At 41.2% G+C, this 25,211-nt stretch overlaps 1 protein-coding gene across 3 annotated transcripts in view; it reads right to left on the bottom strand.

Moving 5' to 3' along the window:
• The window catches only part of daam1a (dishevelled associated activator of morphogenesis 1a), a 116,205-nt gene that overhangs the window by 64,961 nt on the left and 26,033 nt on the right, over positions 1-25,211 (bottom strand). For all 3 annotated transcript variants that reach the window (XM_036594113.1, XM_036594114.1, XM_036594112.1), the window contains one exon: positions 3,140-3,374. In XM_036594113.1, the coding sequence (XP_036450006.1) occupies positions 3,140-3,325 (186 nt within the window). In that variant the 5' untranslated portion in view covers positions 3,326-3,374. The remainder of the gene's footprint in view (positions 1-3,139; positions 3,375-25,211) is intronic.

Raw genomic sequence — 25,211 nt, 5'->3', positions numbered from 1 at the left:
CAGGAGCTATGAAGCTAATGTACCTAACAAGTAATAGAAGACTGCAGCCGCGTCCCAATTCAGGGGCTCCATCCTTCAGAGGCTGCATTTGAAGGCCGACTGTGTCACAGCGGTACAACTAGGCTGTCCCATTTAGAAGGCTTCATCACATGTGGCCGAGAAATGTGTCATGGCAACAAAGGATCCAACGGGTGGATCCCTCGCCAGCCAACATATCCCATGGTTAATTGCGTGGCGGCGAAGATTCAAAAACACCGTAGCGTCAGCAGAGGAGCGAACGGCGGCTGAGGAGACACTTTGAATGTAAGTATTGGGTTTAAACTGAGTCGAATAGCTAATGATACAGATGTTAAAAAAGCCAATGTGGTCTGAAGCAAAACTTACGCTACGTTTTGTTTTGTTTTAGAGAGCAAAGGGCCGACAGAGCGATTTATAAGACAGCAGGAGACTATTAAAAAAACTTAAAGTTTGTGGCTCCATCTTTAAAGAACTTTAAAAGAACTTGACAAGAGGGGAGTCTCGTGACGCGGCGGTGAGGGCGGGGATAGCGGTGCTGTGACGCAAACAGGAAATCCGCCGTAGAGCAGACCGTCTCATTTCAGATCAGCCTTCATGGGTCTACGCAGCCTTTGAAGGATGCAGCCCCTGAATTGGGACACAGCTCACATCCCGTTATAAATGTGGAAACCAGTCACTGGTTGACTTGGATGCTTGTAATGCTCAACATGGCGTCTGCTTACTGAGAAAGTCCCGCCCTTTAATAATCCGCCGTAGCCAGAATAATCCCAAAAATCGTGCTTTTTGTGCGTTACTGAGCCAAACGCTGCAAATATTTAAGAGATTTTTGTCCAATTTTACCAGAGATTTCAAATTTGTTTTTGAAACAGTAATTTGACCTTCAGTTTCGAGTATTTTGCTCTCTCCCCATTCAGGGAGATGGGAGTCTAGTCTTGTATGGCTGGAAATAACTGCCCGGCGGTGTTGCCAAGGCGGCTGCTGAATGGACATACTTTCCAATAAGGACTTTGTTATATACCAACAATTAGCATCACACACTCACCTCAAACAATGTGAAGCTGTTAAGTAATGTCTAACAGACTTGCTTAAGTGGTTTTGACACTGAAGGACACACTATAATAATGGCTAAAAAGCAGTCTGAGGTAAGTATGTAACGGTAAGTATGCAGTACCTGCACTCAGTACCTCAGTGACCTTATTTCCTATTATCAACCGACACGCCCACTTAGATCACAAGGTGCTGCTCATTATTAGTACCCAGAATTAATAAAGTTACGTCAGGAGGAGGAGCCTTTACATACAAAGCCCCCAGCTTTGGAATAGCCCACCAGTCTGTGTTCGGGACTCAGACAAGCCTCCATCTTTAAGTCTAGGCTAAAAACTTACCTGTCTAGTCGAGCCTTTGGTTAATTTGTTTTCCTAACTATGTCCCTCTTACCCCCCCCTCTTTCCCTCTCCCCCTCTTCTTCCCTGAGCTGAGCGGCTGCCTGTCCTAAGAGGGTCTGACCTGAGATGCGGCCGGCGCACTGCACAGTGGTGTTAAACTGTATCTACTTATACTGTTTTGTGTCTGTGCTGTTATCCGGTGTCGACCAGAGGAGGATGGGTTCCCCTTTTGAGTCTGGTTCCTCTCGAGGTTTCTTCCTCCTGTTGAGGGAGTTCTTCCTTGCCACTGTCGCCAAGGCTTGCTCACTGGGGGCGCGGACCCTGATTCTCTGTAAAGCTGCTTTGTGACAACATCTGTTGTAAAAGGCGCTATATAAATAAATTTGACTTGACTTGACTTGACTTAACGGTTTAGAGTTAGCAGCATGCTAAATGGTGAGGTTTCCATTGCTTAACTAGACCAGACTACATTCAGGGTAAAAGATCAAATGATGCACATTAGATTTTAACAAATTCATGCAAATACTTATGATGATGTTTTTAAAACAGTTAAAAATAGGACACAGCTAAGCCCCTGTGCAGCGTCAGCTAACCTGAGGCACCGTCAGCTCGTGTCATTAGCACGTTTCATAGAGCACCTCGCCTTTGTTTATTAGACACGCACAGCACGGTTACCATAACAGTGTTTAAGAGCAGCAAGTAAAGACAGACTTTACTTTCAGACTGGCTGAGCTCCAAATTTCCCTCAAGCTTCATTAGCGCAGACTTCCAAAGACTCATCGCTAACTAAGCGTTTGATTTGACTGCAGCAAAGCATCCTAAATGTGTTTAAATCAAATTTAATTACACATGCTGAGCGTTTCGCTACACTGACGGTCTCAGTCTCTGAGCACTTACAGACAGGGTTTTACCCCAACAGACTGACAGGCTGTTACTAATTAGCCCACACTTTAGCTTTTCCTTTCAGGCTAGGCTTTCTTAAGGGCCTGTATTAGCTTGTACCTGTTGCATTTCAAGAGACAGAGGCAGAGAACTTCAAAAGATATCATACATGATTTATGAAGTGACTTGTGCTGCTGTACAGTAATGGAAGTGCACACATCTTTCAGTTCAGTACTTCCTCTATAGGTAGTGTGTAGTCTACAGCTATGTCTGCTAGCCTGTCTGCTTTAGCTTGCGACGTTTGGGAGATTCCAGTGCTTTACTATCTGATATGACTGTCAGTTCTCTGTTGTCACATATCATAATCCCAAATAAACAGCCAAAATCCACAGTCTTGTAGCACATATACAATCAGTGTACTGTTTTATTTGATTTAGTTTTACGTTTTTATTAGTTTTGTAGTTGTTTGATTTGATTTATTAATCAAACACTGCGATTTTAAGCCCGATTTTGTTGGAGCCGACTGAATTTCATGATCGGGCTGAATTTCAGCTTCAGCAGCCGTTGTTTGCCATGCCGATTCCGATTAATCCGATTAAAGCGACCGTCCGATTGAGCAGTCAGACGATCGGACGGATTTCTGACATGTCCGAAATTTTGGCCGCTTGTCTCACAGTCTGAGCCGCCTCATGAACCGATTTCTCAAAGTCGCCCCCGAAACTTCTTTTCTTGTTTTATTTATTTATTTTTATCACTAATGTGGCTGACAGGTTTTTTTGTCTAATTAGGAGCAACAGTAAACAGTTCGATGGTCGCTGCTAGAAGAAGGAGTGATGAGGGAGATGAGTACGCACCACCAGTTCGGAGAACATGGCGTCCAGTTCCTCTGTGGGGGGCATGGGCAGGGCGGGCTCCATGGTCTGCAGGGTGAAGCTGCTGCCCTCCCGCAGACGGTACGTAATCTCCGGGTGGTCACTGCCCTTCATACAGCAGAAAAGGAAGGACAGACCCCGGCCTCCGCGCTTAGGGGGGGCCATCATTACCACCGAATAATCACCAGGAGAGGGGATACGCTTCAGCTACAGCAGGCTGAGAGAGAGAGAGAGAGAATAATGTTATTATAATCTATTATAATTGACCGTAATATCCAGTGCTACAGTGAACTCTACACATAACATGAACCCAAAGGCACATTAAGCCCCACCAACAGCACAGGATGGACAGATGTTTCCTTTATAATGTTCTGGGACTGATGTGGAGGCTGTGAGGCCTGTGCGGGTCAGGGGCGTAGCTGCAGGGGGACCTGGGGTAGAGCTTTAACAGAGCCTGATATTTTAGCCTGAACCAGAATACAGCCTGAGAATTTCCTGTCCAAGTCTGAGCCGACCCAAACCTGACCCAATCTGGCCAGTCCACACCTGACCCGAGCCCGAAATAATTCTGCCCAAACCCACATCATGAAGTTTTGAGTCCAAAACAGACCCAAACCTGCTCATCATGACCCAATGTGCCAAATAAAACCATCATCTGTTTATTCATCAAGCAATGCTTTGATACAACTTTCCAAACGTTTTTAGTCTGGGTAAACTTTCCATACTGCGCTGCTCTCGTGCTGTTTTGAGAACTTTTACCTGTTAATCCTAAACCTTTATCTCTTCACATAGAACACCTTACATACAGTCAAATGCGCAAGTTTGATCAAACTGCATGTTTTGTTCATTTTCTAAATGAAAATAAGTTAACAAGCTCTTAAACGCGACTTATTCTGCACATTTTAGTGAACAATTTCCTTTTACTGAGTTTAAAAATATAAAATGAGCTATAACTTCTGCACAGCCCACATTTTATGTTTCCTGTTTTCCCCCCTATATGTTGAATTCAGTAAATAAACAATAATTGTGCATTAATATGTGTAGAAATGTGTTCTCTGTAGAGGACGTGTTAACTTATTTTCTAATTTTATGTTCAAACCTTTGCACACAACTGTAATATATTGAGCAAGTAAAAACACCGAAAAATTTCTTTCTTAAGACTGTCTCAGAGAAATAAAGCAGTATTATCCCAATATTATATTAATGATCACTGATTTCTTGATTCTCTTTGTTCTCGAAATATTACGACTTTATTTCTCGAAATATTACAACTTTATTTCTCGAAATATTACATCTTTATTCTCAAAATATTACTACTTTATTATCAAAATATTATTACTTTATTCTTGGAATATTACAATTTTTTTCCGTAAACAGTACGAATTTATTCTCGAAGTCCACTATTTTTAGTTTTATTAACAGTGGCCCTAAAACGCCATCATAAAATGTTCGGCTGCACTAAACTGTCCTAACCTGAACTCAGTCAGTGTAACATTTTGTCAGCACGCTGAGTGACTCCAGCACAGCAGATTAAAAAGTACTTAATTTAGTGGAGGCAGTGAGGAATACAATAAGGACAATAACTAAAGCAGCGAGAAAGGCAGGTAAAATCTGTTAAAAGTGGCATTCAGGCTGTGAGAACCCGAACACAAAATCTGAACCCAACACGATTTCAGAAAATGACATCCGAACACGACGTGAGCAGTCGGGTGCCATCGGTTTGGACAAGTATATTCAAGCTCTAGCCTGGGTGGGCTATGCCTTCTCTCAGGACCAGACCCCCCAGATTTCTGAGTGCTACAAATAAAAAATGTCATTTTTGTGCTCTTATAAAACAGGATGAACGCATTGGTGCTGAGTTCTTCAATCCTGAGGTCTTTTTCCATTTCCTTACACCACCATCGGCTGCATACCTTCACTGTCCTACACCACCTCTGAAATGAGGCAGAGAAGAACTCGCCCCGCCCCATGCCAACATGTAAACACAGTACTACCAGCTATCTGCAGACAGAGGTGCCTGGATATCTCAGAGACATTTAATAGGACATAAAACAATTCAGGAGTAATAACACTTTTTTACTTTGCTGGAAACACTAATGAACAACACTTCCTTTCCCAAACCTCATATTTAAGCCATAAACTCACCCAAATAGAGTAAAAAATAAGGTAAGTTACAATTTTCACTGTAAAAATGTAAAAATTTAACAACACCAGTAAAGCAAGGGGTCAAACAAAGTGGCCAGTGAGTTTATCTCTTACATTTCTCCTGTAAGGGTCTTCCTTAACTCTTAAATCTGTGTTTATGGGCCTGTATGTGTGGCTATCAGGCCTGCCTTATCTGAGATAAGCACAAACACGAGGCTGTTTCACTTTCTTTATGAACACACGGAAATGTTTGTGTATAGGTGTGAGCATTTTATCACCAGTATCTTCATAATTAAACTCAGGACAAGCTTAAATGAGAATGTCAAGTATATTGTGCATGTAAAGGGGAACGCCACCCACTTTTCCAAAATTAAGAAATTTCTCTTAAGATGTAAACAGAGTGATTCAGAGTGGTTTGGTGTGAAATGGTTGATTGTAGAGACTCAGATTTCTTTACATTAGCGATGATAGGAACCAGGGGTCGCCATGACTACAACACAAATATAGACATTTTATTTACTATCCAAAAATTGCGGTGAAGTGAGCTTTTGTAGGTAACTCTGTATGTTAGGATGGATATTTTAAAACATTTTTTAGGCCCAAAAATCTTCTCAGAATAGTGTCTCAGAAATCAGGCGGTGAATTCATAACCATTTCACATAATGAACTTTCTGTGAGGGAGCTTTTAGAGGTGGACGTCTGGTTCCTATCACCACCATTGTGAACAATTCTGACTCTGTAAGTTTCTCTAGAACAGAGCGTTTCAGACCAAACCACTCTGAATGACTTAATTATATTATATTTAATATATTTAACATTTAATTATACAGAAATTTTGAAAAATCGGTGGATTTCTCCTTTAAAGAGATTTTTTCAGCCAAAAAATAAAATGTACATACTGCACAGTTTCCTCCATCATTAGCTACATTAGCCTTGCAGCTCCAGTGCAAAACGACAGAAGCAAACCTCAGACACTGAACACGTCTTGGCTGATCAACGACATTTGGTGGAGATTCTTTTGCCAAACTATCGCTTTAAGAGCTGGAGCAGCAGCTGAAGGTCGAGTCAATCATTTCCAGCCTGCGGTCAGATTTCTCGTGGGACTTGTCCTTGCTCACACGGCTGGAACAACACATTTCACCTGCCAAAAAACCCAAACTCTGACCTACAGAAGGCCACTGAGCAAACAGTGTCCTTCAGCTCAGACTCCAGACAGCAGCTTATCATCCAAAACACAAAAAACCCCAAAACCTTCAGATCTCAACTGCCACCAACAACACACAGGGACAAAACCACAAAACCCTTATTCAGAATAGACCTCGGAAGTCGTGTCGTCATTCTGTAGTTGGTGTCGTGGCCACATTAGGAACTAAGCTGGTTTATCTATGGAGAAAAGAAAGGAGTTTTCAAAAATCGCTGCTGTCGCGTCTGGAGGTAAACAAAAATGTTCCAAACACGATACGTTTTGCCGTACAGACATTCTTACGCCAAGTGTTGCTGAATTCTGAGGTTGTTAAACAGCCAAAATATGAATATTGCTACACTGCTGTACGATGAACTGACACAAACTAGCAAACTCTGTTGAATGTGGTAGTTAAAAGGGAGTTTCAAATGCTCTTTCACATTTTCTGCATACTTAAATGGTTGAGATGTAAACAGAGTCGTTCAGAGTGGTTTGGTGTGAAACGCTCTGTTCTAGAGAAACTTAGAGTCAGAACTGTTCACAGTGGTGGTGATAGGAACCAGACGTCCACCTCTAAAAGCTCCCTCACTGAAAGTTAACACAGGGAATGGTCATGACTACACTGCCTGATGTCTGAGACACTGTTTTACGACACTTTTAAGAAGTTTTTGGCCTAAACAACATCCAGAGTGGAGGGGTACATGCAGGGCGCTTAGGTTCACTGGTGGTTCTGGACAGTAAATAAAATGGCTATATTTGTGTTGTAGTCATGGTGACCCCTGGTTCCTATCACCACCACTGTAAAGAAATCTGAGTCTCTATAAATCAACCATTTCTCACCAAACCACTCTGAATCACTCTGTTTACATCTCCACAAAAGTGGATTTCCCCTTTAAGTTGCTTTGGCAGTTTAGGCTGCAGTTTGAGTAGCTGGTGTTGGTATAACAGTGTTGAAGTTTGATGGTCACCCTATGTTAATGCAACGCCATTTCAATGAGTTCACCTTCATTGAGTTCAATTAATTTAATCAATCCTTCATTGGGTTAAATCAGTTAAATCAACCCTTCATTGGGTTAAACCAGTTTAATCAATCCTTCATTAAGTTATATCTGTTTAAGCACTCAAGTTCAATCAGTTTAATCAATCCGTCATGAAGTTAAATTACTTTAATCCTTCATTAAATTAATTTACTTAAATTTGTCATTAAGCTTAAATCAGTTTAATTAGTCCTTTATTAAGTTCAATAATTTTAATCATTTCCTCACCCAGTTCAATCAGTTTAATCAATCCTTCATTGACTTCAATCAGTTTAATCAACACTTCATTGAGTTCAATCAATTTAATCAATCCTTCATTGAGTTTAATCAATCCTACACTGAGTTCAATCAGTTTAATCAATCGTTCATTAGTTCAATCAGTTTAATCAATCCTTCATTGAGTTCAACCAGTTTAATCAATCCGTCACTGAGTTTAGTCAATCCTTCATTGAGTTCAATCAGTTTAATCAATCCTTCATTGAGTTTAATCAATTTAATCAATCCTTCATTGAGTTCAATCAGTTTAATCAACCCTTCATTGAGTTCAATCAGTTTAATCAACCCTTCATTGAGTTCAATCAGTTTAATACATACACACATACATACATCATCTAAACCGCTTATCCTTCTGGGTCGCGGTGGGGTGCCGGAGCCTATCCCAGCTGTCATTGGGCGGAAGGCAGGATACACCCTGGACAGGTCGCCAGTCCATCGCAGGGCAGACAGACAGACATACACATTCACACGTAGGGGCAATTCAGCATGTCCAATCAGCCTGACTGCATGTCTTTGGACTGTGGGAGGAAACCGGAGTACCCGGAGGAAACCCACACAGACGCGGGGAGAACATGCAGACCCCACACAGAAACGACCCTGGTCGCCCGGCCGGGAATCGAACCCAGGCCGTTCTTGCTGTGAGCCAAGAGCGCTACCCACTGCGCCACCGTGCTGCCCTCAATCAGTTTAATCCTTCATCAAATTAATTTACTTAAATTTATTTGTCATTAAGTTTAAATTAGTTTATTTAGTCCTTTATTGAGTTTAAATCAGTTTATTCAGTCCTTCATTAAGTTAAATCAGGTGCTGCTGGTGGAAGCAGCAGCTGGAGCTGCATCGAGAATGTTTTGTACGATTTGTATTGAAATGACTTTTTTCCAAAGTACGATCAATAATGATTTTTTTAATGCTGTATGCTGTTGGCAGTGATGTTTACACATACAAGAAATTTCAATGCTAAATTTCGATTAGTAACACCTTTATTATGAAAATACAAATGCTCTTCTGAGTTATAAGAAGTGGGTTTTATGTGGCAGCTGTTAGTGATTTTCTCAAATCTCTTCTTGTTACTGACGAATATACAGTGATTTGGAACAAAACTCTTCATTTATTCTGATGTTTTATATAAAGCAAACTTTCTGCACAGATATGTAAACAGTCTTCAACAGTTTTCATGCCTGGGACTCGACTTCTGCACAGTACTGTAAAAAAAATGTACATAAACATCTGCGAGAGTTTTCAACAGAGTGTAACATTACAAATGTGTTAAATGTGGAAAATGACCCCTCAACACTGGGCCTCGTTTTACACCCTCAAAAAGCACCATCATCAGCGCAACGAAAACAAACACAGTGATGAGAGGAGCTAAAAAAGAGAGCTGGGACAGATTTCCAAGAACCAGAGTGAAACAGGAATCCCCCTCATCGCGAAAGCACATAAAACAGACCATTAATTTATATATTTTTTCTTGTAGAGGCTAAAAAGGAGGTATATCCCATACGTCCAGCACTCCGGAGCAGCTGGCCATAACAAATCATTTCCCAGTGAATTACACACGACATTTATCCTCCAAACGGGACGACTCCTGCCCCCTCCCAGCACGGAGAAGGCTCCGGTTTCTCTGGTTCCTCTCTCTTTGTTGCGGACATCTGTTTATGTGACAAGTGATTCCTTCATTTATAGTGCAACGAAACAATAGAAGCCATATCGCCCCCTACACTTCCTGTAGTGTATTACAGTCTGTCAGAATGACTGTGTGGATCATATGAACATTATAGAGGCTTTTTAACTGAAACAGTAGAAGCCATATCGCCCCCTATGCTTCCTGTACTGTATTACAGTCTGTCAGAGTGACTGTGTGGATCATATGAAGATTATAGAGGCTTTTTAAATGAAACAGTAGAAGCCATATCGCCCCCAACACTTCCTGTAGTGTATTACAGTCTGTCAGAATGACTGTGTGGATCATCTAAACATTATAGAGCTTTTTAAATGAAACAGTAGAAGCCATATCGCCCCCTACTCTTCCTTTAGTGTATTACAGTCTGTCAGAGCGACTCTGTGGATCATATGAACATTAAAGCATTAAATATGATAAATTTAATACATTTTATGAAAAGTAAGTATTTCTGTATGATAAATAATTTCAAGAAAAATATCATTTTTCCAACACTCAGTCAAAATGTTGAAAAAATAAGTAATTCCTTTTTTTCTTCTGTAGTTTTAGCTTTGGAGCTGTGAAGCTAATGTAGCCAACAGGGAATGAAAGCATATACACCACCAATTAGCATGGTGCTAACTGCATGCCTAAATCATGATGTGCTTGTCTCAAACAGTGTATAGTTGTTCAGTATCTCTAACAGACTTGATTATGTGGTTTCTGACACTGTAGGACTCACTGTTATCTATAAACATGGATTAAGAAACATGAGCATAGCTAAACAGCAGCAGCAGCCATCCTGAAGCCTGAATTTTGTTTATATTTATAGGCAAAGATCTTTAAAATCATAATTATAGATTAAAAAACATCACTTGATGCTCCTACTGTTCTCCTCTGTTGCCTCTGCCATCAAAGGCATTAGAAACCACACACAGAAACACCTGGAGAACTAGTTATAATTAAAATTATTATAATTAGCATAATTAAATGGTTAAGACATAAACAGTCAGTCAGTCGGAGTGGTTTGGTGTGAAACGCTCTGTTCTAGAGAAACTGAGTCAGAACTGTTCACAGTGGTGGTGATAGGAACCAGACGTCCACCTTTAAAAGCTCCCTCACAGAAAGTTACTATATGAAAAGTAACACTGCCTGAGGACTGAGACACTGTTTTATGATAGTTCTGAGAAGACTTTGGCCCACAACTTATTTTTTAAATTCCATTCATGGTGGAGGGATACATGCAGGGCGTTGTGAGGCAAAATAGTCCCCAAAGAAAACTTTATTTCAGTTTTTCCACTATTTTCCATCATCAACTTTCCATATAAACTCAGAAGACTCGTGTAGGTTCACTGGTGGTTTTGGACAGTAAATAAAATGTCTGTATTTGTGTTGTTGTCATGGTGACCCCTGTAAAGAAATCTGAACCATTTCAAACCACTCTGAATCACTCTGTTTACATCTAAACCACTGAGTTATGCAGAAATATTTAAAAAAATGGTGGAACTCCCCTTCACCTTCCTTTAGTGGAATGTGGGTTTGCACTGCAGTGGCTGACAGAGTGAAAAGTCAAGTGGAATGGAGGAACTGATGACACATTCTGCACACATGTTATGCAAGAAACCAGTGCATGAGCCTAAACGCACAGTTTACGGGCAGCATGTACAGTGAAGCGCAGAATGCACTTCCTTCTCTGATGCATACAGGCATTTGCACAAGTCTAGGCACCCCCAGTCAGATTACATGGCAAAAGTAAGTGTAAGTGAACACATCCTCTACAGAAAACACACTTCGGCTCGTTTTAATGCATGATTACTCTTTATTTGCTGAATCTAACACATGGGAAGAAAATAAACCAAATTTTTATTTTTATGTTGCTGTCAGAGCAAAATCTCATATCTCCAAAATGGTAACTTTACAGGGGAAGGAAAAAACATACTTTACTTTTGATGTAAGTCAATGTAACCGGAATATTTTTCCAAGCCATTTTGGGTCATTTCTTTTGGCCCATTTATCATGAAATTTACACACAATGTAAAGAGCAACAGGCATTTTCAAATTGTCAAAAACTGAAAAAACAAGAGGTTTATTTCCGACAACAGTGAAATGTAGCCTGTGCAAAAGTGCATATTTTTTATGCTTTATTTTTTCCAAAATGTAAAACTCATCAAAAGAACAGAAACAGTGCACTACATTCATATATCATATTTAAATGTGTTCTCTGTAGAGGAGGTGTTAACTTAGTTTCACTTAGAAAATCAACAAAGCATGTAAATCCAACCAGGAGGTGCTCATTCTTTGCATACAGTTAATTATTCACACATCGGGTCTGGCCATGGAATAACTACCCATTTAAACCATTACTGCTCAGACAAACAGCTTTACATACAGTTACACCTTATATTATGTAATCTCTCTTCCAGTCGGTGCCACCCACGCCTGGGTATCCCAGCGCTCCACCCCAGGCTCTCAGGGTGTGTATGCAGGTTCTTGTCTGAAACACACGCACACCCTTCTGATTCAGTCCTGCTTATGAAACAGGAGCGAACCCTGCGACTGCACACACTCACGCCGCTTCTGCTGTTTACAAAAACACACCATTAGAGGAGAGAACAACAGCTCGTAATGAGATTACCCATATATCACTCAGCTCAGAGATAAGCCTCACAGCAGACAAACACTCAGAGCAGCCCAGCGCTCAGCGTGTGAGCCACTTATTCTCTTCTGTGTAGCCTGAAGTTCTCTGCATGCTGAGACCAGACAAAACACGGAGAGGATTCTGTTCACAGAGAACTAAAGAGATAAACACCTGAGAAAAGCTGATCACTGTTAGATGAGACGGAGGCTTCTAATAAAGTGGCCAGTGAGTGGAAATACAAGGTAGGCATTTTCGATAAAGCAGCCAGTGAGTGGAAGTACATGGTGAGTGTTTCTAATAAACAGGCCAATTAACAGACGTATAAGGTATGTGTTTCCAATAAAGTGGCCACTGGGTGGAAGTACAAGGTGAGTGATTCCAATAAAGTGGCCAGTTAGTGGATTTACATGGTAGGTGTTTCTAACAAAGTGGCAACTTAGTGGACAGACAAGGTATGCGTTTCCAATACAGTGGCCAGTGAGTGGAAGTACAAGCTAGGTGTTTCTAATAAAAAGGCCAGTTAGTGGAAATACAGGGTAGGTGTTTCTAATAAAGTGGCCAGTGAGTGGATGCACAAGGTGGGTGTTTCTAATGAAGAGGCCAATTAAAGGATGTATCAGGTATGTGTTTCCAATAAAGTGGCCAGTGAGTGGAAGCACAAGGTAGGTGCTTCTAATAAAGTGGCCACTGGGTGGACCTACAAGGTAAGTGTTTCTAATACAGTGGCCAGCGAGTAGTGATAGTACTATACATATATATATACATATATATATATATATATATATATATATATATAAAATATTGTATGGAATTTTTATTTTAATATATTTGTCCACCAGTAAACAGTACTTGCATGTGAAACTGTACTTGGCTAACAATTAAAGTCTTCTAATTCTGAGATATACACACACACAGCCCCCCTCAAACGCTGCAGAACATCTGGTGATCCTGACACGAACAATGGCAGGATGTTAATTGTTTTGATCGGCACTGTGACGGCACAGTTTGATTCTTTTTTCCAAAAGCGTAACATGAAAAGCTTGAATCATCCCGACTGCACCAGCAGCACTGAACCAGACAGGAAACAAAAAAACCTATTTCAACAACATACAACGCGTTTCTCTGATTTTCCCACGTTATCTTCAGGTCTTTGTCTCTTCAGTGAGCTTCCCGTTATTATCAGCTTCATTGTTCAGCAGTTTTGGGGTAAATATTGGAGCTGTTTGAGGTCACGTGACCTTGTTCTTCGACCAGTTTCAGGCCAGAGAACACACTGTCCAGCAGCTCCATCAGAACAAGCAGGAAGATCCTGACCTAGTTATCCTCCCACTGAACTGTCAACCCAGCCAGAGTCCGAGGGAATAAAAGGCCGCCTATCTGGATGCAGTCAGCACAGACAACAGTGTGAACAGGAAGCTTATAGAGAGTCAGACAGTCAGTCTGACAGGTTCACTGCATACATACAACACAGAGCCAAACACTACAGCACTGCACAGCATACCAGACCATTCAGGGTTAATAACACCGTCTGAGTCTGAATGCAGTGACGTCCGTTTAGAGACAGACAGACAGACAGACAGACAGACAGACCTACAGAAAGACAGATGAGGAGATAAAAGGGAAAGAAGAGAAAGGAGAAAAGAAGAGAGCAGGTGGTGAAGAAAGGAGACTGAGAAGAAAAAGTGGAGGGCAAGAGACAGAAAGGGAGGGGAAAAGACAGGTATAGAGAGAGGAAGAACAGAGAAAAGAGGAATGAAAGAGAGAGAAGGAAAGAGAGACAAGAGAGCAGGAGAAAGAGAGAGAGCAAGAGAAAAAGAGAGAGAGAGAGAGACAGATAGAGACAGAAAGAGAGGAGAGAGGAAGAGGAAGGACAGAAAGAGAGAGCGAGAGAGGAAGAAGAAAAGGAAGAGAGGAAGCGAGAGAGAGGAAGAGCGTGAGATAGGGAAAGAGCATGAGACAAAGAAAGGAGAGCGGAAGAGAGTAAGAGAGAGAGAAGGAGAAGGAGAGAGAGAAAAGGGAGAGAGGAAGAGAGAGAGAAAGAGGAAGAAAGAGAAGGAGAGAGAGAGAGGGAGAGGAGGGTGAGAGAGAGAAAGAAAGGAGAGAGGAAAAGAGAGAAAGAGAGGAAGAGGAAGAAAGAGAAAGAGAGGGTGAGAGAAAAAGGAGAGAGGAAGAGAGAGAGAGAGAGGAAGAAAAAAGTGAGAGAGAGAGGGAGAGAAAGAGGGTGAGAGAGAAAAGAGAGAGAAGAAGAGAGAGAGAAAGAGAGGAAGAGGAAGAAAGAGAAAGAGAGGGAGGAGGTTAGAGAAAAAAGAGAGAGGAAGAAAGAGAGAGAAGGAGAGGAAGAGGAAGAAAGAAAGTGACAGAGAGAGAGGGAGAGAGAGAGGGTGAGAGAAAAAGGAGAGAGGAAGAGAGAGAGAAAGAGAGGAAGAGGAAGAAAGAAACAGAGAGAGAGAGAGGGAGAGGGTGAGAGAGAGAAAGAAAGGAGAGAAGAAGAAAGAGAGAGAGAGAGAGAGAGAGAGAGAGAGAGTCCTCTAGTGAAGGGAAATGAAGTGATGATCTGTTTCCATTTGCATTCTCTCTCTCTGCTCCAGCAGAACAACACACACTCATTTGCAACTGAACTGAACGACACACACACACACACACACACACACACACACACACACACACACACACACACACACACACACATACACACACACACACCAGTCTGTTTATAAAGAGTTAATGTTTCCTCAGAAATCAAACATCAGCTCTAATCTGGGCTGTAATTATTTACCCATTAAACAACCTGTTGTGTGTTTGTAGTTCATACAGTGTCAATTATACATCCTATAATACACTCATACTGTAACACACTCGTCTCTGATACAGGCTGATATTGATATGATAATTATTAATATGACACACTGAAGCGGTGACTCATTATCCGTGACTTGAGTAAACAGATAATGAAGAAACTCCAGGGTCTACATCAGTCAGACAGTAATCAGATTTCTGCTTTACAACCAGCAAATAAACTCACAGAAGAAGACGCGACATAAACATAACGTAAACCTCAAACTTCATACAGCGACTTTTTTTAAAACATCGCCACTTTACCTGAAAATACGAACATACATCATCTAGAAGATGAAGAATATGTAAATCCTTCACTTCATTAAGAATGTATTTGGTTTCAGTGTCACTCCAAAAGTGTTTCGCTGCGTCTTGATCGGATTACTGAGTGCATGTAAACCCACTCAGTGACTGTTTGAAATCTGGAATCCACAGACATCACCAGACGTCGGGTTTCCTCCTTGGTGATGATCTGCCAGGCCTTGACCGCAGCTGTCTTCAGTAATGCTGTCAGTTTTGTCTTCAGTAATGCATCAGAAACGTATGCCTGGCTGGACTGAGACTGCAGAAAATCCCCTTCTTTGCCTTTACAAAAGTCTTGCATGGGTTTCTGAGCTCTTCTTATAAAGAATGCACCAAATAGTTGATTTGGCCTCACCTAATGTTTTTGCTCCCTTTCTGATGGGTTTGTTTTGATTTCTCAGCCTAACGATGGATGGTTTCACTGGCAGTGAAGCTCTTCGGACTGAGAAGTAACAGCTACAGATTCCAAACGCAAATGCCAGACTTCAAATCACCCCCAGAACTTTTATCTGTGTACTTGTAAGTGAACAAATGAGGGAATAACACACATCTGACCACGGAACAGCTGAGCAACCAATGCTCCAATTACATTTGAGCCCCTAAAAATGGGGGCTCTGTATGAAAATGGTAATTCCTACACTGTTAAATACCCTCAAATTAAAGCCTAGTCTGCACTTTGAGCTCATATTCATCATCTAACACTGAACTATGTGAGATTTTGTTGCTGAAGCTGAAAGAAGTGTCGTTAATCAGTGAGGAGAATAAAAACAGGCTAAAATCCGGTGAGGGTGAGCTGCCGCGGGTCGCCCTGTAAAGCCTGAAATAATCATTTAAAAGTCGGGTTGGGTGTTTTTCACACCACAGCATACGTCTTAACGTCTTTATGTCTTAACGTCACACACACTGACTCGAAACGAAGGTCTGGCTCAATGTTTAGGTCTCGAATGATCTCAAAATCAACACTATACTGATGAAGATATGATTGCAATAGTAGATAATTTACTCACATCCTCACAAGACGCTCCTTCACCAAGTTTAGACTGAGTTCTCTTTGAGTTCTGTTTCAATCATCAGACTTATCCACTCGAGGAAGGGTCCAAAACACAACCTCGCCACAGATTTTTCTTCCACACATTGTATGCAGTTACACTTACATGCAAAAACATGTACATAGTGCAGCTCAAATCTGCTGTGGACAGCTAACATAAACTGTCCAAAGAAAACGTGAACCCGACTGCATCCTGAGATCTCTTCATAGCTGCCTAAAAGAAGAACAGAGAGCTACACGCAGATACCAGCGCAGCAGATCCTCGTGCTGCAGGTTAAATCACTGCGTTTCCCGTCACTGAGGCCTGAGGAGCTGGAGCTGAGTGATGCTGAAGCCTCTTTCAGTCACCACAAGCGCCCTTGCCTGGGGCAGATACCACTCCATCACTGCACTCTTTCACTTTCACACTGCAATCTATAGTCTCTCTCTCTCTCTCTCTCTCTCTCTCTCTCTCTCAACCTGTTTATGTGCACCGGCTTTAGCTTAGAGCTAACATATCCACAGGAGTGCAAGCAGAAATCAGCATTATTGTAGCTTAAGAAAAAATAATAATAATTAATTTTTTGACCGAGTTTTGACATTTATAGACCAAACATAAGGTCTAGCTCTAAAAGTCATGATTCTTCACTGATATTGTACATACTGTCGCTGTCCGAAGAAAAACATGTATCTCCAAAATGTACGTTTACAGGAGAAGGCAAAAACGCTCTTACCTTTCAATGTAAGTTAATGTAAAGAGATTTTATTCTAAGTGATTTTAGAGTGTTTCTATTGGTCTGTTCATCGTTAAATTTTCACACAATGTAAAGGACAGCTGGGGTGTTGAAATGATGTAGAAAAATAAAAATCAACATAAAATGGAGATACATGGTTTTCTTTGGACAGTGATGATATCAGTCACTGCTGACTACATGAGTGGCCCAGTAAAATAATGACTATTTTATTTAAGACCAATTGATTAAAGATGATCTAGAAAAAGGTGAACCAATAAAAATTTTACAAATCTGAACACCTATATTTGTGTTTTTAATAAAGCACACACACACATACATATACACCGATCAGGCATAACATTATGACCACCTCCTTGTTTCTACGCTCATTGTCCATTTTATCAGCTCCACTTACTATATAGGTGCACTTTGTAGTTCTACAGTTACAGACTGTAGTCCATCTGTTTCTCTGATACTTTGTTAGCCCCCTTTTACCCTGTTCTTCAGTGGTCAGGACCCCCATGGACCCCCACAGAGCAGGTACTATTTGGGTGGTGGATCCTGATACTGTCTCTGCATCAACTGCTATTATTGCCCATTGATATTATATTAAGCGTAAGTGCAGTGAAAACAGCAGCATATGGCAAAATTCCACGTTCCTCAATCTGTCATTAAACTGGGGCATATAAAAATCAGGGCCATCGTTCCATATCAGATGTGTCCACGTGGATCTAACACTAAGCCCCCCGCCCTACCCCCATCGCTGGCCTCAGACATGCTAATCCAGCACACGGAGGTCCGATAAACCAGCTAAAACAGCTCCAGTGCTGGACAAATGCCTCCATACTGGACTTTACGTAAGACAGTTCAATAAGCGCACATGGCTGAGGTCGTTACATAATGCTAAACTGGTCAATAACAGGTCAATACAGCTAATGGCCAGCCACAAAGCATCGACTGTTTGCAAACGAATGAAACAACACGAAGTCTGGCATGTGACTGGACACACGGGGCAATGGATGATGAGATTTGATCAGTGTGTTGTGTGTTTGTGAATGGATGCAACAGGAAATGATGAGTGAAGAACACTGAGGAAGCTCTCAGACGAACGCCAAAATCAGATTAGCTCAAAAATGAGGTTAAACCAGAAATTTATTCAAGATACAAATTAAAAATAGCCCTCCTTTGAAACTAATCACACAAACTAAATGCATTGTTAGTCAATCTTTCAGTTTGTTGTAAACAGAGTAAGGCCCAATTATTCTTATTTTTACCCCATCCCTTGTTTTCGAGTGTTGCCCATTGGAACTGAGTTACAGGGTAGTGGTTGAGATCTTCCCTCTGAAATGGGACCCTCAAATAAAAAGAGCATCACTTCATTAACAGCTACCAGCGCTGCTCTGTAGGCGACCCTGCCAGTCTGCAGTGACAGCAGAGGAGGGTAAAGTTCAGCTCCTCACTGCTGGGCTTTAGTTACATTTAGGGCATCATATGCCTTCAAAGAGGGGGGCAATTATTTATTATCACCCACCTCTAATTCTTCAGTGATATGAAGCTGAAGTCAGATATTCACCAGCTTCTTGTTCGAATAGCACCATTAAGGTGCAACGAGAAATTTATCTAGCCAGCTACCGAGACATCAGCATATTACTATGGTTATTATAATTTTTAAGAGAGAAAATTCTCACATTTGTGGGTTTCTTTGGTCTCTTGTTCAGTCGTCTTGCCGTTTTTTCTTTTTTTCTCATATCACTCTGTTCGGAGTCTCTGAAAAACCTCCTTTTGGAGGGTCATGTAGCCCCAACACTTCACCCTACCCCTCTATCTCAACCCCCAGACGTGAACATGCAAAACGGAGGGCTAGGGCTAAGTGGTAGGGGCGAGGGGTGAAACGTGATTGGGCCTAAGTGAAAGATTATTAAAGGCTACACTAACTAGGCCTGTCACAATTATTACATCATCGCCTGATCAAAATAATTTGAGCTAATTGCAATTATTTTCTACAGTTTTTTCATTTCACTGTTTTCAGTTGGCTTCAGGCAAATGCATGTAAATAAAAGAAAGCAGAAAACATCTGAGACACAACATGGGTCTTACAAAAGCGAAACCTCTGACTGGGGCTTTAACACCTTTAGAGATCAGGGCTCAGTAATGTTTGTTTAATTGGTGTCAGTTAATAACACTTTTAGGGAAGAGCAGCAAGTAATGTTTGTTTATTTGAGCTTGAGCTGTTTGTGACTTCGTTTGAGAGCTACTAAGTGTCCGAAACTGCAAAGCAAGACAGCTAATCTAAACTTTAGGCTTGTACTTTAATAGCTGAATGCTATGAAAAAAAAGGAAATTAAACTGAAAATCACAATTATTTATAAAGCAATTATTTATCAGATAAATTTTCATGATCGTGACAGGCTTAATGCTGACATCTCTCTGTACGCTGTCTGAAATAAAGGCTCTGTTCAGGAACATTTTTCGATTATCAAGGTACAAACAGTGTAAATGTTCCCTCAAAGCTCCAACAGTGGTTTTAAGGTCTGATTGTGAACCTTAAATCAGTTTTTCCAGGTGAAAAGTTCGTATTTGTACCTTTTCATAACCGAATGTTTTAAACAGAACAGTAAAATAAAAGCCTGGAGACGAGACGGGGTGTGTGGAGTCAGTACAGCTTAGAACATATCATTTCAGTGGATTATGGTTCAGTTATGTTCCCTGACTAAAGGTACTGAGATGGACCCTTGAGGGTTCCACCCCAGTGACGAGAGGGGAACTGACCAGTGACAGTTTAGTATCTTTATTTCTGAGAGTGTAGGAGAGAGCTGGCACGACATCTTTTGTTTTTTGCTTAATAATTTTAATATTATTTCAGCAGGATTCATTTTTAACTCAAGTAACTTCCACATCTCTGCTACAGTTTCAGCCAAAAGTGGTGCGCAAATGTTGCATCTAACAGCATAGACAGGACTAACTGTACCAGAAGGAGGGGCGAGTTGTAGCAGGCACTAAAAAGTCAGATTAGATAATCCAAAACAGTCCTATGTTGTTTGAATTTTTGGCAGCATGGCCAAAAATTTACATCACAGTGTAATTAAAATTTCAGACGGTTTCTGTCTGTGTCACATTATATAGTTATATTCTAAAATAAAGACATTTTAGATGTTTAAGAAAACATATTTTTGTCAGTAACCAGTGGCTTTATATTCTGGGAAGTCCCTTCATATTTAACAAAGAAACCTGAAATATTTTTTATTGCGCAAAATAGTAAAAACAAATCTGACCAACAATCAGTGAATATTGCTTTCTAACACCAGACCTCGGCAAAAATAGAGCTAAATGTCGTTTCATGTCAGTTTCAACAAGGCTGAAGTTGGCTTCTTATTGGGCAGCTTTAAGTCTGGATTTTCTGTTCCACCTTAAATGGAGCAGCAGTTACATCCTGGTACCTCTGCAGGCTGCTGAGCGTAACTGCACCATTTAAGGTGGGACAGGAATTTCAAACAAGAAGGCATTTCTCACGTCATTGGCCTCATACGTGCATCCCAGACACTCGCCCCCTCCATCAAACACACACACACACACACACACACACACACACACACACAGGCGACCATCACGCATTGTTGGAATTTGGAAAATTCACACTGACACTAGCTGCTCCACGGCTTGTTTTGCAGACAAGGCCCAGAGACAGCGGCATCGCCTGACGCAGCTGACCGAGCTGAGAGGAAACAGAAGCACGGCGGTCATTCTGGTGTCCACGTTAGGTTAAGGCTAACCCCAAAAAGACCAGCCGCTCCTTTATGTCTGAACAAACTGAACACGCGATTCGTCACACTGTATAGCTGCTGCCATTTTGAGGGCCGGATCAGGGAGTGACTGTGCTAACGCAATGCCTTCAATTAGCTGTGCTTTGTGAATGATTCACCTGCAAGACGCGGCAGAAGCAGAGAGACGAGAGACACACAGACCTTTAATTCAGTGTTTTCACTCCAGGTTTGGAGCCGCTGCACTGTACAGTTTAGTGTCTCTCTCTGCTGTTCACACCTCGTTCAGCTCAGGAAGGGATTAATTAGCTAATAATATCAGGTATTTCAACCAGGAAACCACAGTTATGCAGTGCAGGGGTTTCAGGACTGGAGCTGAACTCTGAACTAACTGCACTAGCAAACTTACAGAATCACGTCTGTCGAAACACGACGTCGTTTTCAGACCCACGACATTCAGTCTGATATTTAACGCTCATGTTTCTCCATTTAAACGTCATTTAAATCAGAAACAGAGAGTGAAGTTATACCGGCGGTCTGCAGCTCCGTTAGGGGGCGACTGTTTATCTCTCGGCTGTTAACATCAGCTAAAGTTATCTAAAGGCCAGCATTGATCACATCTGTGTTAATTAGCTGCTGTCGTTACCCTCCTATGATGACGGAGTGTTCTCTCCTCTTTATGAACACCATGGGATCCTTTACCCACCCTGACGTGAGGAGCCGGTGGGCTTCTGTGCTTTTAAATGCTGTGAGAGACCCTCCAGAATAGGGAGAGGGGCTGAGTATGAGATCAATATAAATGTTGGTAGCTTTTCTGCCAGTTTAAGTGGGACCAGGAGTTCAGGGGGAAACTGTATAAGGATCACAGACTATTTTATCGACTTTGTCGAGGTCACGTTTTTTCTCTTCCAAAGTAAGATCAGTAATCTTTCACCTTTAGTTTTGTTCGTGCGGAGCAGCGAAGCCAGGAAATTCAGTCCTAAATATGGCGGCCACAACAGAAAAATCACTGGCTGAAACCCCAGGATACTCAGAACTCAGCAATGATGAAGAAAGACACCTTTTGCAGCACATAAACAGTCTCCAGCGTTAATCTGGAGAAGCAGCTGAAAATTCACAGACAAAGATCACATACATTTCACCCAGCACTGAACTGTGCTCTCCCCTAATTTATGCACCAATCGGTTTAGCCCCCTGAACTGCAGGCTTTTATACAATTTCTAATATTAAGACTTATTACCGAGTAATCACTATTAATTATTCATTTCTTTTTCATTAATTATTGCATGCTTGCTTTAATGATGGTTAATACTTTAATATTAAAAATACAGCTATATCTTTGCCTTGGGCTAACTTTGGATAGCTTACTACATGCTGTACACCACTGAACACAAAACATCAACATCAGAAATAAAGATGTAAGGCTGGGATTATACGGCGCTCTGAATGTCTTTGTTTTCTTTTTCTTAACATGGCAGTCGCGAGTGATAACGTCGCAGTTGTGCTCTGTACACTAGTGGCTGATGTTACGACTTACACAATGGAAATATTTAATTTTCCTTGCTTTTTGGGAATAAAAGAGGGTGATACTCTATATAAAGTTAAAGTTTACAGATCTATGCATTTCTAAGCTGCAAAAAACAGCCTGTTTCAGTCTAAGATATGACGAGAAGTTGGAAAAAGACCATGAAAAAATTAATTATGACTATTTTTGATACACAAAAGTCACACAAACGTTATAAACTGACTACAAACTGAATAAAAATTGAACTACTGATTGTGTTGGACACGTACAGGAGCACATGCTGAAGGTCAGAGTTGGCAGAATGCTGCTCGGTGGCACAGCCTTTCAGCCTCGGGCTACATGAAGAGTTCAAGGGTCGTTCCCTCAGGGAGCCCCTCATTAAACCAGAAAGACGGAAAGATCACGCTGGAATGCCGTCCACCACACGACCTGTTCACATGTTTATCATAACAGTTCACACGCAGACACGTCCCCCGTTACCAGGCACATTTCCGGCCCACTGGTCTGCATTACACGTGCTAATCCTGCGGGATGACTTAGAGACTGCAGACCGCAGTGATGGGTTTCTCCAAAATAAACACTGGGTGGACCAGCAGCTATCAGTCTAACACGTATATATATATATATATACACACACACACACACACACACACACACACACACACACACACACACACACATATATATATATATATATATATATATATATATATATATATATACACACACATATATACACACACACACACACACACACATTTTGTGCTCAAAACGACGCTCTAATCATTTTTCCTACATTGAAGCACTACATAAAATTAATTACAATAACATTTTTTAAATTATGTGAGCGATTTTTGGTCAAAATAATATTCTCAGGCTATTTTCAAGCCAAAGAACACTTGGGTCATCATTCTGTAGTCAGCGTAATGCCCATGTTTTGAACTCTGGGTCTAAGCTAGTTGAATTATGAATGTCGCTACATGCAACAGTGTTGAAGTTTATTATCAAACTTACTTTGATGCAGCATCATTTCAGCAGGAGTTTTAGTTGACTATTAGCACTGAGGTAGTAAAACGCATATTTTCACTCCTTAATGGAGAAAGATTGTAGTAGGAGAGGAACTACAGCAAGACTGCTAATTTCAGCTGTCTGTTCAGAATATAGTCATCATTATAAACCGTGTGGTTTGGTGTGAAACGCTCAGTTCTAGAGAAACTTACCAAGTCAGAACTGTTCACAGTGGTGGTGATAGGAACCAGACGTCCACCTCTAAAAGCTCCCTCACAGAAAGTTACTACATGAAATGGTTATGAATTCACTGCCTGATGTCTGAGACACTGTTTTATGATAGTTTTGAGAAGATTTCGGCCTTAAAATCCATTCATGGTGGAGGGATACATAATATGCAGGGCGTCGTGAGGCAAAATAGTCCCCAAAGAAAACGTATTATTTCAGATTTCTCACTATTTTCCCACCATATTAAACTCAGAAGAGATGTATAGGTTCACTGGTGCTTTTGGTAAGTAAATAAAATGCCTATATTTGTGTTGTAGTCATGGCGACCCCTGGTTCCTATCACCACCACTGTAAAGACATGTGAACCATTTCACACCAAACCACTCTGAATCACTCTGTTTACATCTCAAACACTGAATTATGTCCAATTATCGAAAAATCAGTGGAGCTCCCCTTTAACAACAGATACGTTTATAGTCAAAATCACACTAAAATTACAACTTCAATGTGTCCTAACATCCGGCATAACACAGATATATGTACGTGAGGGAGAGACAGAGATACAGAGATTTAACTTCTTTGTAGAGCGCTGGTATTCCTAACATAGCCTACACGTGAAAAAGAGATAAAGAGATAGAGAGAGATTGATTGTATTCTTCAGAATGTACTATACACAATAGCTGTTGTCGGAACAAAAACTCTTATCTCCGAAATGTTATCTTTAAAGGAGAAGGAAAAAACCTACTTTACTTTTAATGAAAGTCAATGGAACCAGACTTTTTTCCAAGTAATTTTGGGTAATTTCTGTTGGTCCATTCATCATGAAATTTACACACAATGTAAAGAGCAAAGGGTGCTTTCAAATTATGTCAAAAACTGAAAAATTACAAAATGGAAAATGACACAAAAGGAGATACGAGGTTTTGTTCTGACAGCAGTGATATATTATATACACACACCGATCAGGCATAACATTGTGAGCACCTCCTTGTTTCTACGCTCATTTATCAGCTCCACTTACTATATAGGTGCACTTTGTAGTTCTACAGTTACAGACTGTAGTCCATCTGTTTCTCTGATACTTTGTTAGCCCCCTTTTACCCTGTTCTTCAGTGGTCAGGACCCCCATGGACCCTCACAGAGCAGGTACGATTTGGGTGGTGGGTCATTCTCAGCACTGCAGTAACACTGACGTGGTGGTGGTGTGTGGAGTGGATCAGACACAGCAGTGCTGCTGGAGTTTTTAAACACCTCAGTGTCACTGCTGGACTGAGAACAGTCCACCAACCAAAAATATCCAGCCAACAGTGTCCTGTGACCACTGATGAAGGACTAGAGGATGACCAGCTCAAACTGTGCAGCAGCAGATGAGCTATCATCTCTGACTTTACATCTACAAGGTGGACTGACAAGATAGGAGTGTCTAATAGAGTGGACAGTGAGTGGACACAGTGTTTAAAAACTCCAGCAGCACTGCTGTGTCTGATCCACTCAGACCAGCACAACACACACTAACGCACCACCACCACGTCAGTGTTACTGCAGTGCTGAGAATGATCCACCACCCAAATAGTACCTGCTCTGTGAGGGTCCATGGGGGTCCTGACCACTGAAGAACAGGGTAGAAGGGGGCTAACAAAGTATCAGAGAAACAGATGGACTACAGTCTGTAACTGTAGAACTACAAAGTGCACCTATAT

Source organism: Colossoma macropomum, unplaced genomic scaffold, assembly GCF_904425465.1.
Source record: "Colossoma macropomum unplaced genomic scaffold, Colossoma_macropomum, whole genome shotgun sequence".
In the NCBI taxonomy this organism is placed as follows: Eukaryota; Metazoa; Chordata; class Actinopteri; order Characiformes; family Serrasalmidae; genus Colossoma; species Colossoma macropomum.
The sequence above is the reverse complement of the archived record's forward strand: the minus strand, read 5'-3'. Positions and strand labels throughout refer to the sequence as shown.